Raw genomic sequence first — 24,715 nt, forward strand, 5'->3', positions numbered from 1 at the left:
GTACGGAGTACTTTTTTTTAAAAAAAAAAAAAAAAAAAAAATTGACCTTTGTCATACTTTTTATAAAGAGAAAAAAATTATTAAAAAATTGTTGAAATACAAATTTTTGTAACTTCGTACATTGCACGGGACTATAAACTAGTTACAAGATAATATCACTTGATCCCAATAGTATCTCAATATCGATAATCGATCATGTCCTTACTAAACTAATGGTTTTGTTACCAATTAATTTACAAAATTACAGTGTTCGTCATTTTAAGGGTGCTTCTTCCATTTTCGACGTTCTTAAATATTTCATCCATTATTGATATTCTTATGTCCCTTGAATCACCTCTATTTTTATATATATATTTTTTTTTTGTTCAAGATAATAACATAATAATCAATTAAATCTCCTACATTTAATAATTATTTTTAAGATTTTAATTTTCAACTCATTGAAAATAAAATTCAAATTTTACTTGAATTTTAATGGAGAACCAAAGACGACAAAAACACAAGAGCAAAGACAATTATTTTAGAAACCACGAAAAAATCAAAATAAACTTCAATGTATATAATTAATTGACCAAGTTCGACAGCCGAATTATTTGTTTTTTACATACAATGTATAAAATTTATTTGGAAGAATATAAAATCTGGATATTTTAAGAATTTAAAATTGTTTAATTTAAAGAATATTAAATTTAGTTTATTTAGGAGTAAATCCAATACAAGTAGCAATGGTGGAATCGAGAGTGAGAAGGAGACAATGAACAACTTTCATGGAGAAAAAGGTTAATGGCAAAGTCGACATTGAGAAGGAAAACAATGAACTACTTCAGTGGCACTAAAAAAAGGGACTCATTTTATAGCTAATTATTTATTGCCATGTAGGTTGTATAATGGGGCCACGTACAATAGTTGTATCTATAGCCTTTACCTGAGTTTTCAAAAAGCTGAGTAATTACATTAAAAAAAAAAATTAATTGTAGGGATATTAATTAACTTTTCCCTACCTTTTCAAGAGTATGAGTAAACTCTAATGAATAGTGTTGAGACTATTATACCTCTGAAAATGTTTATATATGTATTTACCACTTTTTATTTGTATGACCACACTTTATGAATAGTGTTGAGACGATTATATCCCTAAAATGTTTATTTACATATTTTCCCTCATCAATGTTATTTGTTTTTTTTAACTCTTAAAAATAGTGTATGGACGTTTATATCCTTAAAATATTTATTTACATATTTTCTCTAATTAATACTACTAAGAACTTCTAACTGAAATAACTTTTGGACATGGCTAGCTATGACGAGTGCATCGCGCGCGTTAGCCAACCTATGTATTTTTTATAAGTGAAACCGTCCGTCCCTTGAGCCCTGGGGAGTAGCCCCTTATGCACTGCTGCCCCACCCAAGGACGGGCGTGATGATGTTATTATTATTATTATTGGATATTAAGGAAGCATGTATTTGATAAGCAAGACTTGTAATTATTGAAAAGAGCAAAAGTTAGAATTATTGACCATAATTCATGATTTATTTCATTCTCAACCATATATTTATTGGAGTTGAGTCAATTCAAGCAAGTTACTTGTAGTTTATTATTACTCACTCATTTAAATTGAGATTGAAGTAAGGGTGGTTTATTAGTGCATTTTTATGCACTAGGGTAGTAATAGTGCAATTTTGTGTGTAAAACTATGTAGTGAAGATTAATTAAAATAAATTGTATGTGCTCACTAACTAATTCAAGAATTTAATTGAGCTATGTGTTTATAGTTGTTGTATTGATTTCTTGATTGATTGGTTGGAGTGTCATCACAAGTTTCAAATACTAATCACGTTAAGTGTAAGAAGATACGCACTAAAATTTTTGGAGAGTATATATCTTGAATATAAACATATGGGGAGAGTTAAATGATTTTATATTTGACCATGACCTTTATACGAGTACCGGTCGCTGCATTTTCTTTTATAATTATTATTTATGCGTTGGAATTCAGTCTCAAGGTGACACTAGTTGTTACTCACTTGGTTAGCTCCGAAGTGAGAGGTCCATTTTATAAGGGATGGGTAAAGAAGGACCATTTTATCAGATAAACAGAGTCAAACACCGTTTTTTGGGGTGAAGTATGATTTTCAAAAAAAAAAAAAAAAGTTTAAGGTATAATCTTACAAAAAAAATTTATAGGGAGGTTACTCACAAAATAGTTGTTTTATAATAAGGGTTGTGACAAATTTTCTTAATTTATAATATTATTAAAACATAAAGGGACATCATGGTATTGTCATGTGTCCCCGCTGCATTAATATGATTTGTCGCCACATCATCGCTATGTATCACCCTTACATGCCATTTTATATGTCATCACTCTATAACTTTTCATATGTGTAACCTTCATATTTAATTTTCCTCTAGAATGTAAATTCTAAGTAATTGTACAATAAACTACAATTTAATTTGTAAGATTTTAATCACATACTCCTTCCGTCCCATAATACTTGACACAGTTCCCATTTTCGTCCGTCCCATAATACTTGACACGTTACTAAATATGGAATGAGGCCAATAATAAAAAAATATTTCCTAAATTTTCTCTTTCCATAATACCACACTTGTTCTTTTCTTAAAAAATAAAAATACAAAAGAGAATCTTTTATATAATAAAAAATATTTTAATGGACCCACTTGTAGTTTTCTTAAACTATGTGTCCACCCCAACGTCCCAAGTATAAATACATGAGACGTTGGAATTTTTTTCACTATTCATGCATTAGGTTTGACCACAATTTTTTACTAACATAATAAAAATATATTTTATTATAAAATATATTGTTAGATCGGTTTTAATATAAAGTTTCATAATATAATTTTTATTAATATTTAATTATATAAAAATAAAGTCAAACTAACGCATTGGCATGTGTGCAATGTTTGACTGTGTCATATATTATGGGACAGAGGGAGTACTAATGATTGTAGATTCTATGGATGTTACAAGTAATTTTCTATATTAAATACCACTTAAGAAATTACACATAGTAATATTTACATGTACACTACTACCAATGTCTTTTTAACCCATAATATATATATATATATATATATATATATATATATATATATATATATATATATATATATGTATGTATGTATGTATATTCCATTTTTTGATTTTTTTTTAAACTTAGGATAATGTTTTGAAAATATTACTCTATATTTAAATTTAAGGTAATTTTTTCATTTTGTATTTAAACAAAAAAAATGGGGCATCACTCGAGCCACAAACTAGTTTTTATTTTAAAACACAACCCAAAAACACAAAAATTTAGGTTTCATCACCCATAATACTTTCCGTCAATAAAATCGTTAAATCTAATATCTTTAAATATTTTATTCCGTTTTCGTGCCAAAAAAATGTTCTTTAGAGGTTTTGAGGATCAAATCAATCCTAAAGGATTTGATTGAAGTCAAAATTGGCAAAAGTTATTTGAAAATACCTCATTTTGCATACTGAAAAATATATCGATTTACGTGACGCATGCAAAACGAAAACTTATTCTAAATACATCGTTTTACGTGACACAAGCAAAGCGAAGCATTTTTGATATTTTTATGTCAATATTGACCTCAAATTCAATCCTGTAGATAAAGAGCATGTTTTTGGCACGAAAATTTAAGAAATTTTTAAAAAAGGTTATATATTACCGTTTATTGACCGAAAGTGTTAAGTGTTGGTGAAATATTATTTTTTGTTTCAATTTAAATAAAATTTTAAAATTTAAATTTTAAAGAATGGTTAATTCAAAAAGTGGATTGTTTATAATCACTCTTTTCTTACATGCATTGTTAAATGAGGAAATAATCTAATAATACTCCATCTATCCCATAATACATAACACAGTAAAACATTACACATATGCCAATATACTAGTTTGACTTTATTTTTATATAATTTAATATTAATGAACTTTATATTAAAATTATATTATGAAACTTTATATTAAAACTATCTTTATATATTTTTTTTGAAACACAAAACTATCTTTATATTAAAACTATCTAACAACGTATTTTATGATAAAACATATTTTTATTATTTTAGTAAAAATTTATGGTCAAACCTAATGCATGAATAGTGAAAAAAAAGGTCCAACGTCTAATATATTATGGGACAGAGGGAATAGTTGACACATTTTTATTATCACGCTTGTTAACGCATGTTTTTAATGACTTATATATTTAATTATCAACGTTATAAAATTATAAAAAGTGGACATTAATAAAATATATATCGAGAAGAATCAAACAAAATTCCATGTAATTATATTTTATTGTATCTATAAATTATAAAAGCAAGTTAAAATCATAAAAGCAAGTAAAGTGTAATCTGTAAAAAGTGTAAAACTCAAACGGAATCAACTAAAAAAAAAAAGAGGAAGTATGATGTTAAGGCGCCAATCCCCTTCATTTTTAATGAGTAACGTGGAATGAAGCTGTGAGAACGATTTGACTTGTCATTACTACTCTTTTTTCTGTTTCTCCATTACTGCTTCACTTGGAGTAACACTATAACAGAAACCCAAAAACCCTCATTCTTTCTTCATTTTTTCAAAAACCTTTTACCTTTCCTGCAAAATTCACTCTCCAATTTTGAACAAAAATGGGTCGGGAACCCCGAGCATCAAAGGTCTGTTCTTTACACTTCCTTTCCTCTCTTCTGTTTTTTATTTTTATTTTATTTTTATTTATTTTTTCATTGTTGCCTTGTTTTTGAAGTGGCTTGAGGATTCATTTATTTTACCTTTTTCTAGTTTTTTTTGTTGTTCTTGTAATTTTTTTTTTTTTTTATAATTTTTTTTACTGTGCAAGTTTCTGTAGTGAATTGGGTATTTCAGAAGGGCTTCGAACTTTTAGTTGTATGATGTGCAAATGAAATTTAATTGAACTATCTAGATTACATGAAAAGGCTACAGTAATATGGACTATTATAAGGAAATTATTCTAGTCTGTAGGTTAGTGTTACGGTTAAATTCTACCTGGTATTGATCGTCCGAATTGTCAAATTGGTATTAAAAATGAGGGATTCAACAACCGCAGCATCAATTTTTTTTTTGGTGTAGAGAAAGTCGCTATGGGCAAATAATGTAAATGAGATTTGATCCGGGGGCCGTGGTAAACCGCTAAACTCTTTAGACTTTGAACAACTTAGTAGCCTGGCATCAATACCCCGATGTCATTTGAAACTTTTAAGTTTTCGGGGTTGAACTTACACTCATGTGTGAATAATAATGCACTACTTCAATTATACCATAAGTCCATAATTAATCCATCCATCCCTGATTATTAAGAATACAATTGATTTGATGGTTTTGAAGGAATTTGGCTAAGATGCCATAACTTTCCTTCACAATGTGAGGTATTGTTGATGGAGTGGCTCTTAAAGGTTGATTAGTACCCTTGAATTAAACGAATTAATTTGATTTTTCAGTTGATTGCATTTTGATAAAGGTGTTGCTCCTTTGTGCTCATTTTATTCTTTCAATAGTTTCAAATTTAGCTAAACTTTTACTTGCAAGGATTTTACCCCAGCTCATAGTTTATCCTTTTCCTTAATTCTTCCTTTCTAATTCATGTTACATTAATTGATTCACAATTTCACATATGACTCATTTTGCACCTCGTCTTGTGGAACATTGTTATTTGAGGTTTGAATCGTTTAGCTAATCATTTGAATACTTGTTATAGGCGGGACTCATCTATCAGAGACTTTTTAACTTAGAGGCCATATCTGATAAACCACTGGTATATGCATACTTCCTCCGTGGCTCTGTTCCATTTATAATTGTCTTACAACTTGCAAGGAATGTTTTGGTCATATACCCAAGACTTTGACCTAGATGATCACGATGGCATATGAATAAACATTATTGTGTGGGGTTTTGTTGGATTTATTTTGATACATCATATTAGATATTAAAAACAATCATTTTACAAAATTTTTATACGCTACATATATATGAATGCATGAAGATGTGCAATGAGATCGTGACAAAGCCAACATGAAGATTAAACTGGGAACCGGGATGGAGGGAGAATTGTTAAGATACCTATGCTGTCGCCACTTTGTGGAGTCCAAAAACTATATTTTGGCTTCTGCAGGGCAAGGATTAGGTTTGGGACCTTTGTTGTGAGTTGTGAAAATAGCATTAGATGGTCTCCTTTTGCATGATATCATATTTTTGTTTCTAATGAAAAAGTTAATTTATCTCCTTTTTCTGTTCTGCGCTTCATAATAATTTACCATATTTAGCTGTCAAGATCAATCAAGTAAGTCCTACATTGTCCTATTGCTTTTAAATGATGCTTTAACTTTTTGATTGATTTTTTCTTTAACATAATGCTGGCAGCCTGAAAACTTTCAACCAACTTCAGCACCAAAATCTCTCCCTGAAGTGCACACAATTACCGCTGAAGGCACTCATCCATCTAACACCTCACGTAGTGTTAAGAAAAGATTGAAAGCTCGTACTGCCATTATTAGAAGATCTCCGCGGATCCAGAGCACATGTGGTAACCTAGCAATAGAACCTATTATTGAAGAGATAATCATCAGCGAAAGTCCGGACAATGATAAGCCAGTGCTACATGAAGACAACAAATTCACCGAGGAAGCATCTGATGTAATTATCACAACTTTTTCTCGATCCATTGCTTATTGGTTTTGTTCTTATTGATTGAAGCTATTTTCAATCCTTGATAGGAAACTAGAAGGTCTTCTAAGAAGGATGATGCTGGTGCCGCAGATGTTAAGTACAAAGCCATGTACTTATCCTCCCAAAAAAAGGTACATACAAGCATTTAGTTGGACATAGAATGCCCTACCTATCTCTTGAGTCTTGACTGAATATATCCTTTCCATACTGCATTAAATTCTCAGATTGAGGCTCTAATGGAGGAGAATAAGCAGTTGAGTAATGCCTTGGAGCTTGCCAATGGAAAGATCCATCTGGTATGTGCTAATTTTTGCCTTAATTTTGTTCAATAATCTTTGCAATTGTAGTCAGTATAATCTGTCATTAATTCTATGAAATGTATGAATAATGCTCTTGCTTTGTTAGTAAAAGCTAGATTTTACATACTGAAGTATACTGGTTCAGTGCTTGATATGGTAACATTACTGGCTGACATTCTTTGCTGACTTTGACAATACCTTTATGTCCCAATGCCTCTTACAAGGATCAGATTTACTTAACCGAAGAACCTGTTTTAGTTATAATATACAGTTGCTAGAAATAAGAATGTCCATATGATCCTTGTGTTCTCAAGTCATAACATTTTACGCACAAAGGCATTACCTCATATGGGGTTTCTTAATTGGACATCAGATTGACAATTTTGAAGTTTTTGATTTTCGAAAGGGGCACATATTAGCTTTAATGCTAAAAATTGAATATAGAGTAATTTAATAGGACTTTGAAAAATTGAAGTTTGGAACCTTGTTCATAGTGGTTTGATCTAGTTTATTACATTTTTTGCTTCAGCTCTTGTGTCTCGTTGATTATTAATGTATATATTCTAATTAAAATTTGCAACTGCAGCATGAGAAGCAAAACAATGTGTATTCAGAAGTTATTGCTATAATTGGAAGCTTATCTAGAGTCAACGAGAATCTTGCTGCTCGAGTGAACCTGGGTGCTTCTGATGATAATGAAATATCCGGAGAAAGGACCTGTAAGAAGAAGAAGAATGATGTGCGTAACAACGGTCTCACTGAAGATCTCTGAAAGTTGGACTGCGATAACATGTTCTGTTCAACTCATATCCTATTTTACTTTTGATGGTGGCACCTGGGTAAAATTTTTTGTGTTGCTCTACTAATTACCCGGCAATTCCTTGTAATGACTGTTTATGCTATATATGTAATGACTATAATAATTATTAGGCTGTAGACATGTTGAATACTTCAAATGCAGCTCATATTATTAACAAAGGCGGATAAATTTTATTTTTCATCCTTTATATAAAAAAGTACAAGAACTCCAAGTACATAGCATAATTTTAGAGATTACAAAGAAAAGCAAGTGGTGGTACATCTAAGGTTAAGTATTGATGTGACAGTGGAGTTAGTCTTTTAGTGTTACTTGCTCTCCTGCAAAGCTATCATCAAGGCAGGACGGAAACTCAAAAACCTCTGTTGATGTCCTAGGAGTTTGGAGATCTTTGAGATTGTCCTTGTCGTTGGCTGTTGGGGAAGAGAAATCTAAGCTAAGCCCTTGAATCACTTGTTCATATGACGCAGACAAATCTTCGGATGCAAACTGATGATACTCGACAAGTTGTCGAAGGCACTGATTTTCCCTGGTTAGATTCGCGTTCTCAGTTGCTAGTCTCGATTTTTCAGCAAGTAGTGCTTCTAGTTGAAGCCTCACCTGTTATCACACACACACGCACACAAGCAGGAATAACACATCAATTTCGAAAGTTGTACATAACTAAAACTCGGACAACAATTATATTCGATAAATTTTTTTAAACCCTCGGAATTCATTACCAAATCATCGTCATCAGGTCTGTCTTCTTTTCCATACCCGTCTCGAAGTCTCTGGTTTTCCTCATCCAATAGAGCACACCTCTCTTGCAGAAAAAACATATCAGACTTCACTGATTTTAGTTCCCTAGCTAGTGAGGATGATTTCGCTGCCATAGCAACTGACAGCTGAAAGAATATCAGACACGTAAATCAGTTTGATAAACTAAAATAACTGGACTTGAAAAACAAAAATGCTAAAAATGAAATATTGTAAAACTCTCTTACATTTTTAACATTCTTAAGGTTCAGTTCTGTTTGCTGCTTCTGTTTCTTTTTGTTATCAGGAGTTGCTTCCTTCTCTCCTTCGCCGTTTGAACAATCTTCTGCATCAAGCTTTCTCTTCACTCCCTTTTTCTCTGAAATTTCCTGATTCTTATCTTCTTCTGTTTCAGCTGCGTCACTGCTACTGCTGCTGTGGATAATCTCTGTTACAGTTGAAGTTTTTTCTAGTTCTCTGGCTCCCTAACAAAAGAAGCATTAATACGAGTTTAGAATAATTAGTACATCAAATCAGAAATAGGTATACTTTGAGTTGTCCAATCGTCTGGAATTACTTGTCACGTTGATAGTGTATTTTGAACTACGAATTCAATAAATAACTAATTCCGGACTGAATTAATTACCTGAAGAGCTTTCTCAATGTTGCCAGTGAGCTGAGAGAGTGAAGAGGCAATCGAATCGAAACCTCTGATCAATAGCATCGAGTCCGCCTTCGATTTCTTAGCCGAATTTAATTCTCCATCATTCTGTTCCAAAACCCCATAACAAATTAGAAACAAAATCAAAAGTTCAGGAATTTTTTCCCCCAATTTATTTTTTAATAAATAACGAAGAAACACATATTATAGATTACCATTAGGGAAATCGAACAGGATCGAACAGATTTGCGATTCTCAAGAAGGGTTTCAACCCTTTCATGTAAAGCACTCCAATAACGCTTATCTGACGAGGGGCTAATCAAAGGAGATGCAGAAGTAGCCATTGACAAAAGCGATTCCTAAAAACCGGAGTTTGAGTCGAGTTCGGGTTTGAGATCTAGAAGAGAGAGGTGGTGCGTAAATTCTTTAGATGAGCAGCAGATTATGATGATGAATAGAGGGTTGTAGAAAGAGAGAATATGAAGGTTGTAACGGCTAGTATTTCTTTGGAGAAATAAAGGGGGAATGTTGGGTTTAGCTTTTTGGTGTTTAAATAGTTAGCGCTTGTGTTACTAACGTTCGAAGAGTTAGAGACGGTGGATCTATCTGAATTCAACGGCATTGATTAAACTGTGTTCATTGTAGACTTTGTAGTTGAGGTTGTGGGACATGTTACTTAAATGAGCTGTAATTAAAACTTTTAATATGTTATACGAGTAAATTGTAATTGAATTTTTTCCTTAATATTGTTGGGAAAATTTACAATTCCACAAATACAGCTACTTTTTAAGAATTCCCAACTACTTAATGATTGAGCTATGCTCGGGTTTTTCAATGAACACATGGTTGAATTATTTTTATGTATAACATGAAATGATTTACTTATTCCCTGAATTATGCTAAAATACAAACTAATTCCCCATATAAATCGGTTTAAAAACTATTTCCCCACAATATCGTCCACGTAAGATCGGTTTCTAGGTTTGAAATTTGGCAGTATAGAACCACTAATACCAATAGAGGTTCTATATATAGAACCGCTAATACTATTAGAGGTTTTATATATATAACCGCTAATATCATTAGAGGTTCTATAATATCTATGCATAAAACCTGTACTTTAACTTTCACTAGCGGCTCTTTATATAGAATCCACTAATGGTATTAGAGGTTTTACGTAAAGAACCATTAATACCAATTTAATTAAATTGTTGACGTAGACGATAAAATACCACTCTCTCGTGTTCATCCCATTCTCTCTCTTGTTCTTCCCCTTCTCTCTCTAAAATCATATTACTTTGATTTTTTTTTTTCACTATTCAAATTAAGATCTGATTTTTTTTTCACTAATCAAATTAAGATTTGATTTTGTTTTTCATTTTTTCACTAATCAAATCATATTACAAAGTAATTTTGCCTCAATTTCATTTTTTCATCTGGTTCATTACCTTAGATTTTTTATATGGGAATGAAGATGGATTAAAGTATTATTCTTCCTGTAATCATTTCCGAAAAATTACTTTGTAACTAATTTTTTTTTGTCTTTCATATAAATTGAAAACCGTCACTTGAGTTGGCAATTTTTGCATAATTGAAAACCGCAAACGAGCTTGTTTGACATTATTTTTGATTTTCAGTTTCCTGTTTTAAAGGTGTTTCTCCTTTTTTGTTATCAGTTTTCAAAATTATCATTATTTTAATAAGTCTAAATAATTTTTGATTCATTATGTGGCATATATAATATACTTTTAAAAAACAAAAAACCAAAAAATAGAAAAGCTCAACAATGCCAAACGAACGGTTTTTGTTTTAAACTTAACAAAAAAAAAAAATTGTACAAAATAGTGATGTGGATAGTAGATTGGGAAATTGTAAAAATATAGCTACATTTATGTAATTGCTAATAGTTGGAACATTATTATGGGAAAGCACTCACTAATTATAATTTAAATTTATTTTGTTTAGAAAGTATTTTTGTTTATTGATGATATAGCTTAGATTATTTGTCACTATTCGACTTGGATGAAATGAGAAGATTTTACTTGATGATGATGTAATAGAAGAAGAGGGATGTTGGGGCTTACATATAAAGGGGTAAAAATGAAATGGAAAAAAACAAAAAGAAGAAAAAAAATTCTCTTTAGTAAGACTCTATTGTTTAATTTTTTTTAATGGTGAATTGTAAAATTTTTTATTTTCTTTGGTAATCTTAAATTTTTAATATTTCTTCCGACATTAATAATAATTTTCAATTAAATCCTTAATTATAGTTAGATTTTTTAAAATTTTTTTTTAACTTTTTTACAATTAAATTGTGTTAGAAATAATATAAAAAAAAACTCAATCCACGACCAGCAACCATTCTCTGCCCCCCCTCTCACTATACCATGCCGCCTAGCCCCTTCTTTGCCATCGATCACTTGGTACCCAGCCTCCTCCCCCATCCTCCCTTGCCAACGCCCCCTACCCCGACACCGAAAACTGCCCCCAAACCCTAAACCCACCCTAAAAATCGTCCCCTAAACCATAAAACCACCCAGAAACCGCCCTAAATAGATGGTTTTGTGATAAGTGTCATTTACGTCACTTTTATTTTCAGTGGGTCTTGTGTTCGACTAGCCACACCACGTGTCCATTTGTAAAAGGACAAAACAAGTCCTATAACACTGACCCGTTAACTTCTGTAATACTGACCAAGTAACCCCTATAACACTGATGAGGTAACTCTTGTAAAATTGAACGAGTAACCCTTGTAAAATTGAACGAGTAACCCCTAATACAATAACGAAGTAACCCTTATGATAGATGGCCATGGTACACCGTGTGGCCAGCCACCTATAAGACTGTGTGTTTATTTTTCATAGTTTGATATCTTCTTACTTGGTTTTAATAACGTTTTATCACAATAATTGTCGTATTTGCATGTGAAATGTCATTATTACTCAATTTTAGCTTTTCTTACATATTTTGGTAGCTTCTTAGATTAGATAAAACTTTATTGGTTTATGCTAGTTGTTACGTTTAGGAACACTTAGATAAGTTCATTGCTCAATATTGAAGAAATAAAAAACATAATTGAACAAGTAATGAAGAAATGTGCACTTGATTTGCAAAGATTGAACGTCAAACACCTATATCTTTTGATCTACAAAACATTTTGGAGTGAATCCAATTGGAGATGTGATATGAATCAAGAGACTAATTATTTTGAAGGATCTAATAGACTTTTAGAAGGTCCAAATAACTTCATTATAGGATGCCCAAACAAAGAAATAAACAAGGAAAGAAGCAAGGAAAGGTTCAATAGCTTGATTGGGAAAGAATGGAGCTTGTTTTTTAAAGAAGAAGAAATGACACAATCTAATTCCGACGACAATTGCGAAGTCCATGGGCCACTCCAAGGGCCGCGCGCCACCTCCCTGCAACCACTTAGAACCAAGCTACGACACAAGCCGACACGTATGGGCTTGTTCGGCGCGTGATAGGGATGTTTAGATCCGGGTAACAAAAAAAAAACAGTGTAACACCCTAGAAATTCCTTTCCTTTAAAATACCTATTTTGCCCTTTAAAATACGAATAGAAAAATCTAAAATATTACCGCCACGGTGAAAACGGCTAAGGCAAATATCAAAGACACACAGCGGAAGACTTTCTTTAAAACCATTCAAACAAGTTAACTTAAAAGTCAAAACTAAACAAAAGTAAAGTCAAACAAAAGTCAAATGAAGTCAACCTACAACTTGGAACCATTGTAGGCCCTTAAAACCAAACGAAACTGAAAACCTTTACGTTAGTCACATGAGTATAATATAATAAATAATATTCAAAGCAATTAAAACACATCATATTCCTATGGAAACTAAGCATTATTCGCTCTTTGCTCATGCCCATCATGAAAATGCTTCATCACCTGAAAAGCTTATCTCTACTTGTCCCCACTACTCGCCGTTAGAAATAGGGCTAAGATAAAGACAAGGCCAAACAAACATACAAACACACAATCTGCAATGCTGAGTACATAAGCGTAATAAAACACACTAACATGCTTTCATCCTATCATCACACAACTTACCTTGTTGCACCTGTAAACAAGCATACAAGACATTCAACATTAACTAGACAAATACTAATGTCCATTTAATTTGATGACGCATCGAACGGGTTTCCAACCAAATCCCTGCCCCAAATAAGTTAAGGTAAACTACACTGGGAGCTAACCGGGTAGGCAAATGTCACATGAAGTGACGAGCGTCCTGCGTATAATAATAATAAAAGGAAAATACAACATTATGTACTCCCAGTAGAAGTTATGGTTAAATATAAAACCCCATAACTCCCCCCATATGTTCAAACTCGAGGTATATACGTTCCAAGAGTTTTGGTGCGTAATCTCTTTCACTTTACGTTGTTTTACATATTATTCAACTTGGTGATGACTCTCAAAACCATAGAATAATCAAACATTATAATCATACAAGCAATGAATCATACCAAATTAATTCTTGAATAATTATTGACCACATAACTTTTAATGTTGAATCCTTTTTAATCTACATCGGTGTTAAATACGCCTTAAACACATAATGCGTCGCAACTCCTATTCCTCGGTGCTAGAAACACCTTAAGTGCACATAGGCACCGCAATATAATTCATTCATGTATACTAAGACACTGAATATCTCAATTCCCATGCTTTTAGCATCAATAAAAATTATATGAACCATAATAATATTTCCTTTTCATATTCCAAACCAAATTAAATATTTATTTTAATTAAACATGCCTTCAATCATGCTAATAATAAAAGTGTGGTTCATATCCAACATGCCATCATATTTAATTCCAATCACCAATCCATCAAAAATAATTCATACATCACAAATCATTCTCCATCATCAACCATACAACAAATTCCAACCAATACCTATCATGATACTACCTTGAAATTAATTAATCAAAGCCTAGCATGTTTCTACGAGTTCAAATAATTACCAAGTACGCAAACGTACCTTGAATATGATTTCAAAATCTCCATGACTACAAGAAATCACTCACTTGGAAATCTCCTACAATCCAAAATTACAAAGAGGCATTAATATCTATTCCACACAAATTTCCAGCAATATAGACACTCCTTAAATCACTCATAAATCCTCTAAAACAAGCTAAAATTTAATTAAAAACCCTTACTTTTATTCCCAATTAACCGGTAATTAAAAATTCTTTCAAGAAACTTAATTGTAGCTTATATACAAAAATTCCAACTTTATTAAATTATTAAATATTGTTGTAATTGTGTTTTAAAACACTTATTTCAATAACTTGAATCACCCATGAACAATTTTCATCAATATACATAAACTTAGAAACCTAGGGTTTGTAATTTGAGGCTTTTTAATTCAAAACCAAATCTGAAAATTTATATACATCATACTTAAATCAAACATCATGAAAATCATCACAAAACCCAAAAACAATAATTAGATCAAGGGTGGATTGAATTAAAAATCAAAAATAAGTTTTTTTATTCGATGCGCACGACCACCAAGGCTGGGCTGCAGCCGCGCCCGCCTTTGCTGGTGAGTGTTGGTGGTGGCAGCCGGTCGGTGGGCGGCTGTGGTGGTGGTCGGCCGGTGTGTGTGTGTGGTGGTGAAACAAAAATAAAAATAAAGGGGAAGGGGAAAATAAGAGAAAGAGAGAGAAATTAAGAGGAGAGAGAAAGAGAGAGTTACCTCGAGTATTCTCTACCTTGGACAAAGTTTAATTTGCCCATATGATGGGTATTTATACTCTCTCTCTAAAACCCTCCTAGACTTAAATTCCCTTTCTACCCTTAATGATCCCTTTCCTATTCAAATTAACATTTTGACTTTCCTTAAATACCATTGACTTTAAAAATTACCTTTTTATAAAATTATATGCCCTAATGTTTTTAAATTATAAAATAAAGTATTTCTAAAATTATTTAATAAATAAATTAGACCTTCAATTAAAAATAAAACTATTTAAATTAATAAAACATCATAAATAATTCATTTTTACTTATTTAAATACTGTAAGAAATACTTGTTTAAATTAAAATACGTATAAAAATACGGGGTATTACAGAATACCCCCCTTAAAAGCTAAGAAGTTTCGTCCCAAAACTTGGGTAACGAAATTCAAACTTTTTCCTCACTTTGTATAATATTGTTGTACTCTTTTGTCATACTTTTGCCTTTAATGTCTCCTTGAAATCAAAATTACTCGAAATAATCGTTAAAAATGTGCAAAAAGTACAAAAATAACTGAAAATATAGGGAAAAAGCGTGAAATTCTGCAGCATTCTACCCTCCTTAAAGAAAATGAGTTACGTCCCTGTAACTCAACATACCTTAAAAATCTCTGGATATTTCTTTTTCATCTCATCCTCAGCTTCCCAAGTTTCTTCCTCATACTCTTGGTTAGACCATAGCACTTTAGCAATCTTAACATCTTTATTACGTGTACTACACACTTTACTGTCAAGGATCTTGAGAGGCCTTTCCTCATAATTTAAGATATGATCTAACTCAATGGGTTCGGGTTGTAGCACATGTGACTTATCAGGGATATACCTTCTTAACTTAGATACATCAAATACATCATGCACTTTACTCAGCTCCATAGGTAAGACCAACCCATAAGCTACTTTGTCTATTCTTTGCAATATTTCATATGGGCCTATATACTTTGGGATAAGCTTTCCTTTCTTCCCAAACCTCATTACACCTTTCAATAATGACACCTTTAACAATACTTTGTCACCAACCTCAAACTCCTCGTCTATACGCTTCAAATCCGCGTAGCTCTTTTGGCGATCTTATGCCGCTTGAATCTCCTTTACTTGCTTAACTGTATCCTCGATCATTTGAGGCCCTAAGATCATTGTTTCACTTATGTCTCTTCCAACGGATCGTGCTGCGACACTTCCTTTCATATAATGACTCAAATGGAGCCATGCCAATGCTTGCATTATAGGAAAATTCAATTAAGTCCAAGCTATCTTCCCATCCTCCTTGGAAGTTTATAACACAAGCCTGCAACATGTCTTCCAAGGTCTGAATGGTTCTCTCAGTTTTCCCATCCGTGGCAAGGTGAAATGCTGTACTAATCTTAAGTGTTGTACCAAAGTTTTCCTGCACACTCTTCTAGAATTTTGAAAGAAACCTAGAATCACTATCAGACACAATATCTTTTAGAACTCCATATAATCTCACCATATTTTTGATGTATGCTTTTGCAAGTTGCTCCATCTTCCAGGTCTCCTTCATTGGTATGAACATTGCAGATTTTGTAAGTCTATCCACCACTACCCAAATGGTGTCTTTCCACTCTTTGGCTTTGGGAGGCAAGTTACGAAGTCCATTAAAATACAATCCCATTTCCATCTAGGAATTTCCAATGCTTGCACAGTTTCTTGCAGTCTCTTGTGCTCTATCTTTACTTTCTGATAAGTTAGACACTTTGCTACAAATTTCGCAACCTCATTCTTCATTCTGGGCCACCAATACATCTTTTTCAAGTCTTTATATAGCTTGTCCCCTCCTAGGTGTACTGAATACAGTGTATTATGGCCTTCTTCCATCAACTTTCTCTTTACCTCTTCACATTTTTGTGGCACACACCAACGATCCTAGTACCTTAATCTCCCATCTTCATGTATTTTGAAATCCAAAGCTTTTCCTTGCTTTATTTTCTCACGAATCTTATCCAACTTTACATCTCCTGGTTGATTTTCCCTTATCTCATCAATATTGTTGGTTGAATACTTAGGTTTGCAAGTATGCCTTCAGGCACTACCCATTCTACCACTTCTAGATTCATTTTCCTTATTTCTCTACATAACTCATCAGCCACTATCAAAGTATTTAGTTCATGACCGGTTTTATGACTTAGAGCATCTACGACTACATTTGCTTTCCCTTTATGATATTGTATGTCTATGTCATATTCCTACGTATATTCTAACCATCTCCTTTGGCATGAGTTTAAATCCCTTTGAGTGAAAATGTATTTTAAACTCTTATGGTCTGTATAAATCCTACATTTCACTCCATACAAGTAGTGCCTCTAAATCTTTAGTGCAAAAATAATTACAGCTAATTCTAAGTCATGAGTAGGGTAATTTACTTCATGAGTCTTAAAATGTCTTGATGCATACGCAATCACCTTCCCATTTTGCATAACTACACATCCTAGACCATTCTTGGATGCGTCACTATATACATCATTGATTCCACTATCGTCTAGCAGTGTAAGCACTGGTGTTGTGATTAACTTTTGTTTCAAGAGTTGGAATTCTTCCTCATACTTATCATCCCACTCGAACTTCTCATCCTTCTTCATTAGAGAGGTCATAGGTTTAGCAATCTTTGAGAAATCTTTCACAAAACGCGTATAATACCCTGCAAAACCTAAGAAACTCCTAACGTCAGACACTATTTTTGGCGTAGGCCAACCTTTCACTGCCTCGATCTTTGCTAGATCTACTTCCACCCCATCTTTAGACACAAAATGACCCAAAAATGCTACTTTTTCCAACCAAAACTCACACTTAGAGAACTTTGCATAAAGCTTGTTTTCCCGTTTGCAGAATTGCCCTAAGATGTTCTACATGTTCTTCTTTACTCTTCGAATACACCAATATATCATCTATGAACACTACCGCAAAGTTGTCAATAAATGGATGAAACACCTTATTCATCAAGTCCATGAAGATTGCGGGAGAATTCGCCAATCCGAAAGGCATTATTGTGAACTCATAATGTCTATATCTTGTTTTAAATGCGGTCTTGGGAATATCTTCATTTGCCATCCTTAGCTGATGGTAACCAGACCTTAAATCAATCTTAGAAAACACAGTTGCACCTCTCAGCTGGTGTAGGCGTCATTTGAAACGCGCCTACGTAAGCATGTTGTGAATATGCTTGACTTTCATAGGAAGTGGGAATTAACATATACGATTAGGGACACGATTAGGGACAAAGCAAAGTAGGGAGCCGCCAACAAGTTTTTAAAGAACTTGTAAACCGTTCACGGATTATAAAAGGCAATCACAAATAAAGCGACAACGATAGGCAATAACGATAAACCGTGTACAATTATGCCAAAAATGCTTTCAAATTCATTTTAGCGTGTGAGAAAAAACGTGGAATAGACACGAGAAAGAACCGTGACACGGTGAAGAGTATCGTGTCACGGTACAAGGCACCGTGACACGTCAGCTTGTACCGTGACGCGGTGTTTAAGGTGTTGTGCGGTAATTTTAGTTTTTTATGCGTTTTTAAAATTATGATAACTTTTTATCCATAACTTGAAGTAAGTCATATAATATGTAGTTGGAAAGATTATCAAGTCTATTTTCCAACCCAATCAGAATCAGGTCAAATAATTTGTAGATTTTAAGATATGGCTGTTTTAGTGAAAGGGTGTCGATTTGGGCCGAGTTTAGTGTTTGGCTCTTATCATCTTCGTTTTAAATCGGAATTGGGATTATGATATATTTTTAGAAATCTTATTGAAAGGCCTATACAACCAAATAATAATTGGATCAAAATTATAGGGCCAAAAATTCATATTCTCTCGGTTTTGTGATGTTGACACGAAAAGTGGAAAGTAAGTTATGGTTTAGGGAAATGGGCTAGGAATTGGGTTGGTTTATGAAATGTATTGGGATTGAATATGGATTTAAGCACTCAAAAGATTAAATACTCAACCCGACCAATAACGGCGGTGAAAAATTATTCATCATTGAGTTTGGTTTTGGGGAGACATTTTTAGGTGTCTACATCTGGTCAAATAGGTCATCAATTCTTGGTAATGAGTACTTGTTCTATATGGTTACCTTATTTAACTCCCTATAGTTAATACATAACCTCATACTTCCATCTTTCTTCTTCAGAAATAACACTAGCGCTCCCCAAGGTGATGCACTTGGTCTTATGTATCCGTTTTCTAACAAATCCTACAATTGTTCCTTTAACTCACTCATCGCTGTAGGTGCCATTCGATATGGTGCCTTGAAAATTGGTGCTGTTCATGAAACTAGGTCTATTGTGAAATCAATTGCCCTTTTTGGTGACATTCCAGAAATCTCTTCTAGAAATAAATCCATAAATGCATTCACTATGTCTATATCCTCAAGTTTAGTTGTCTTCTCATGTTCCATGTTCCTTACACTACAAAAATACACTAGATGCCCCTCTCTTAATATATTTTGTCAACTTTAACACAAATGTGATCCATGGGCACTTGGTTTCACCATGCATCTAATATGTCACTAACTTATTATTAGCTGCAGTCATTTGTTCTTTTTATGATCGACAACTAACCTCTGCACTGTACTTGCTTAACCAATCCATTCCCAAAATGACATCGAAGTCACTTAACCCAAACTCGATGAGATCTGATAGAGACACTTTTCCTTCGATTTCTAAAGGTACATCCTTAAAGGTCTTATTACATTTTACTACCCCACCCATAAGATTAACTATGGCCAAATTTACCTTATTTACGGTTTTCAAACAGTTTAATAGTTTAAAAACAATGGCCTTTGAAATGAAAGAAAAAGTTACATCGGAATCAAACAAAACTTTAATAGGAATAAAGTTAATAGAAAAGGTACCAGTGATGACATCTTTCGTGGAATCAGCCTCATGCCTACTCATAACATTCAACTTTCCTGCAGCTCTACCTTTCCCTTGATTATTTCCATTATTATTGTTGGTTTTTGCCGAATTCTGCTGTGCCCCCTTATTCCCAGAATAGTTGTTGTTTTCTTGAAAGTTTCTCTGAGCCCCTCCATGATTATTGCCCTGTTTGTTTCGATTGGGATCCTTGGAGAAGCATTCATACTCCCTGTGCCCTAACTTGTTGCAAGCACGACAGGTTACCAAATTCCCATCACAATTCTTACTAGGGTGATTGTTCCTACACCTCTTGCAGTAAAAATGCCTTGCTCCTCTGTTATTTCCTTGGGTAGAGTTCTTAGCTGCACCATTAAAGTTCTGACCACCTTGGTGATTGTTTCCTTGGAAGTTATTATTGTCGTTATTATGGTGGTACTTTTGCTTCTTGAAGTTGCTTAGGTTACCTTATGTGTTTCCAGAGTTCTGTCCCACCTCTTTTCTCTTTTCCTTTCCTTCCACTTCAGCTATCTCTTTCCTTTTCTTTAACTCCAAGGCATATAGGTGTGTAGCTCTCCCATACACTACATCTAAGGTTTCAAATACTTGCCCACACAACTTTAGCTGCAAATCAGTATTCAGTCCACTTTTAAACTTCCTAGCCTTAGACTTTTCTGTAGATACAAACTTTGTAGCAAACCTCAATAGTTCAATAAACTTGGTGTAGTATTAAGTGACCGACATCTCTCCCATAGCAAGATTAGAAAATTCATCCGCCTTTTGTTTTTGTATGAAGCTAGGGTAAAACTTGTCCCTAATTAATCTTCTCCTAAAACATCGTCCAATTAAATCCAGGTAATGAATTAATGGTAGCCTCATTTTGTTGCCACCAAAGGTCAGCTTCACCCCTAAGGTAATAGGTAGCACAACCTACTTTTGAATTTTCCAGACACCCTACTGCTCCAATCAGTTTCTCAAACTCCCTCAACCAGTTTCCTAGTATAGTTGGATCAGGCTCTCCTTGATAGATTGGTGGCTTGCTCTGCGCCACCTTCTTAAATAGCTCTTCCTGAGCATCTATATTATTGGTTTAGTTCCTTGCTAATTGTTGGGCAACAACTTCCAACTGCCTCACAACTTCACTTAGCTCTCCTCCATTGTTGTTGTTACCACTCCCTCCTGCCATCTTTCTTCGCCTAAATTAAAACAAAGGGGTCTTTATTAAATACTATCTTGGCTAGCTCTCAAGTTAGACACCCATCTAACTAGTTAATACCCTTGAAACATACACATCAAATTTTAAGCTAACAAATTGGGATTGCAAAAGTTAAAATTCCCAAAATTTGCAGCTTTGTCAACCGAATATTGATTGCTAACCAGCCACACATTTAATAAAGCATCACATTAATAAAGAAAAATAATTCCCATGGATTCTCGGAGTTTAGAAATGCATTATTAGAATATTTTTGAGTAAGAGTTGGCTTATTGGAATAGCGATATGAAATGAATGATTTGGGAATGAAATGAATTAATTGTCAACGAAATGAATTAATTGACAAGGAAATAAATGAAATTTTATTGCTGAATAAGGAAATGATTAGAGTACTGAAATAAAATGAGTTTGAATAACTTATGCAACTACATAAGTTTATTGATCCACTGTGGAAATGCCACTTATTACTTTACTGTACTGAAACCTTCTGAGATGTCTAAGGAGGGAAACATACATAAAAAGAATCCTTTCATATATAGCCTTTGACTTTCCATTTAAGAAAGGTTGAGAGTATCCCACCTAGGTTAGTGGGCAGCGGAAGGGTGTACTGAATTTCCCAAAAAAAGATCCTCACATGGAGCGAGAAAGGAATGATTAATTAAGTGGTCATCGAGATCTTTATAGAAAAGAAAAGCTAATAACTAAAATGCGGAAACAAATCATTAAGAGTATCCCTCTTGTTTATAGATTGTTTGTAGCTTCCAAGATCGAATTCAGGGTCATCTTCTTCCTCCATTGGTTCAGGTGTCTCTGGATCTTGCTCTACTTGGAAAAACTCTTCATCTTCCTCATCGTCAGATGAAATGTCAGTTATAATTAGAGTCACAGGTGGATTTGGATTTGGAATCTCCATATAATGGAACTATCCATAGTATAGTTACTCTCATCCATCATCACTCCTTCTTCCTTCCCTCCATCTATCCCTGCTTGATTACCCTGAGTGATAGAAGAACTTCCTAACTGATGACTAGCGGAAGGGGAATTATTCCCTGCTGGATTTTCATAGTAGTAGTTTGGATATGGAATATGCAAGCGCTCACAATGATATTTCTCAACTCTAACGAGGTAAGAAATTAGGTACCAATAATCTAGATACCATTGGCCATAAAAATCTCTGTATTTTGAGTAGTTTGGGATGTCCCCTGGTAAATAGAAATCAGTAAACTTTGCTTTGACAGCAAGATACGGGGGTTCATTAGAAATACAGTGAATAATCATAGCAGAAACTCGATCAGGAAGGTCAAAGTGTTTGTCTCTTAAGACATCACTCATATAGGACAATAGAATTTGATTTTCTTGACATAATCAAACGGATGTTCATTGTTTTTATTAACTAGAGTGCCAATTTGGAAATGTTTGCTAGGAAGAATTGGCATCTGATGGGTGTCATAAATGGCACCCATTTGATGAGTATTTAAGTCGTTTTTACCTTCTTTTTATAGCTTTCCTTCTTAATAAATGCTTAGTTTCATGCTTTTGCTCTTTGTTTTACCTTTTCTCTCTTATTTTGTGGCTTTGTGCATTTTGATGGTTTTCTAGTCTTTTCTCCTTTATTTGCTCTCTTTTCATGGTTGTAGGTGTTGTACGAGGTTCGGGTCTTGATGTTGATGTTTTTCTAAGGTAGAAGGTGCATTTAGAGAAAGCTTATAGCAATAGGAAAGCTCAAGATGCAAGGAAGTGGATTCTCTAAGTTCTAGCTCTTGCGCTCTCAAGCCGCGCTCTCATGAAGGAGTGGTGTTGAACCCACCGCCAAGCTCCTTTGGATCTGCCTCCTTGGTGTCCATCATCATCATTCGGTGCGCTCATTCAAAGCAATTAGTGAATGCACGAAGCCTCAAGAAAAACCGAAGAAACCCAAAGGAGCGCGGGCACGCATCCCACGGGCGCGGGCGCGCCCCTCCGGGCCCCTGTTTTGATCAGCTTCGTTTTGTGCTCCTATTTATATCTTGTAACCCGATTTTTGGAAAAAAGAAGAGAGGCAATTAGAGATAATCTTTGATCATATTCTTAGCTTAGTTGAGAGTTTCTCTCTCTAGTTTTAGGGTTAGTTTAGGAGTAGATTTAGAGAGAGAAAGTGAGGAATTTCAATGGTGATTAAGAGATTGAAGATTCAATGGTGACAATTGTGTTGAAGATCTTCTCTATTATCAATGAGAATTTCTAACTCTATCTCATTTTATTGCTTTGTATAGTATTCATGTTTGCTTGGATTGATTTTGATGTTTGGTGCTTGATTAGTGTAGTTGTTCTTCATATTTTGTTGATTTGATTTCCTTAGTTGTTAGTTGATTAGATGATGATGTTAGAGTAGTTGTTTGGCTAGGGATTGGGTGAAACTTGGATGATTGATTGATTGTGCTTAATTTGGGAATTGTGTTGATTAATTGTTGAGATTAAAGTGATTAATGGAAATTGTGCATGTGTGTAATTCGATTAGGCCTTGAGAATTATGCTAGATTGCATTGTGAGTCTACATTGATACGGACCATTGATTTGTAGCTCGCAATTGTCGATTGAGTTCGGTTAGTGACGTTCCTAGTTAGAGTCTCTCGTAGTTGGCGCTAGCTAGACCTCTAGGAGATAGCTTGTTGAGCTCTTTTGATTGCTCTTACCATTAGTCTTCGCAACCATTGATTTACATGTTGTTCCCGAGTTGCTACAATTGTCATGATTACTTATTGATTACCATTCCCTAGTGCTTTATTTGTTTGGTTCTTCGTTTTGGTAGTTGGTTAGTGTTACCTTTTATCCTTAGACTTCGACCTAGCTTAGGCATTCATTGAGAGCACTTGAACATAACCGTTCCTAGTGGTTCGACCCTTGACTTATCTCTATACTTGTATTTAGGTTTGTTAAGTGATTATAAATTTTGTTTGGCTTAGGGAGGATTAGTCAATGACCTAGTCTTTTCCCTACGTCAGCATCCTGTAAGGAAAAGGCTTATAAAAGAATTCCCTTCCCAACAAAATAAAATAATACAATTCTTGCATGAATTAGGTTCAATGTTTAATCAAACAATTTCACCTATTTTTAATCATATAATCACATGCTTTCAATCAATGCACATGATTTAAACATCACAACCTAAATATTAATGCATACAAGAACATAATTATTTCTAAGTTATATGCCCAAATTCTTTCCTACCTAACCTCACCAACATGATTTTAAAAGCTTTTAACACATAATACTTATATTAAATGAGTTTTATGGGTGACCCAATGATCAAGTGGAGGGTCCATTAATTATCGTTCTTAAAGTCATTAGGAATTACTTTAATTTTCTAGAACAATCTAGAAGCTTATTTTAAGTTCTAAAGAGATTAGGATTAATAATTATATTTTTAGAAGATATAAAGAATTTTAGTTGGAATAAAACAAGTGTTTTAAAGGATTTAATCTGATTTTAAAAGATAAAGTACGGACTCTAATTATCAAATTATATTCGAAAAAGGATTCCGTATAGTTAAAAATTATCCAGCAGCACCATCGCGTCGCGATGGGTGCAGTTTTATTTCGATTGTAATTCGATCTTCTCTGATCGTTTCTGGATGTTTTTCTCTATAAATA

The 24,715-nt window shown here is 33.6% G+C and overlaps 3 protein-coding genes across 3 annotated transcripts; 1 reads left to right on the forward strand and 2 right to left on the reverse strand.

The window, feature by feature from the left end:
• Positions 1-4,486: 4,486 nt before the first annotated feature.
• LOC145572205 (uncharacterized) lies at positions 4,487-7,944 on the forward strand. The gene is made up of 6 exons (XM_081631209.1): positions 4,487-4,685; positions 5,744-5,800; positions 6,406-6,678; positions 6,759-6,842; positions 6,936-7,007; positions 7,597-7,944. Exons 1-6 carry the CDS (start codon positions 4,659-4,661, stop codon positions 7,780-7,782), a joined length of 699 nt encoding a protein of 232 aa, XP_081487335.1. The 5' UTR covers positions 4,487-4,658; the 3' UTR covers positions 7,783-7,944.
• Positions 7,945-7,989: 45 nt separating this feature from the next.
• LOC145572204 (uncharacterized) lies at positions 7,990-9,882 on the reverse strand. Its single transcript, XM_081631208.1, has 5 exons — positions 9,442-9,882; positions 9,212-9,334; positions 8,814-9,050; positions 8,550-8,714; positions 7,990-8,427 (listed from the first exon to the last, which is right to left on the reverse strand). Exons 1-5 carry the CDS (start codon positions 9,568-9,570, stop codon positions 8,122-8,124), a joined length of 960 nt encoding a protein of 319 aa, XP_081487334.1. The 5' UTR covers positions 9,571-9,882; the 3' UTR covers positions 7,990-8,121.
• Positions 9,883-13,152: 3,270 nt separating this feature from the next.
• Positions 13,153-15,972, reverse strand: LOC145571041 (uncharacterized). Its single transcript, XM_081630139.1, has 3 exons — positions 15,601-15,972; positions 13,300-13,309; positions 13,153-13,187 (listed from the first exon to the last, which is right to left on the reverse strand). Exons 1-3 carry the CDS (start codon positions 15,970-15,972, stop codon positions 13,153-13,155), a joined length of 417 nt encoding a protein of 138 aa, XP_081486265.1.
• Positions 15,973-24,715: the final 8,743 nt, after the last annotated feature.

The sequence above is a fragment of the Chenopodium album genome, chromosome 12 (assembly GCF_948465745.1).
Source record: "Chenopodium album chromosome 12, dcCheAlbu1.1, whole genome shotgun sequence".
In the NCBI taxonomy this organism is placed as follows: Eukaryota; Viridiplantae; Streptophyta; class Magnoliopsida; order Caryophyllales; family Amaranthaceae; genus Chenopodium; species Chenopodium album.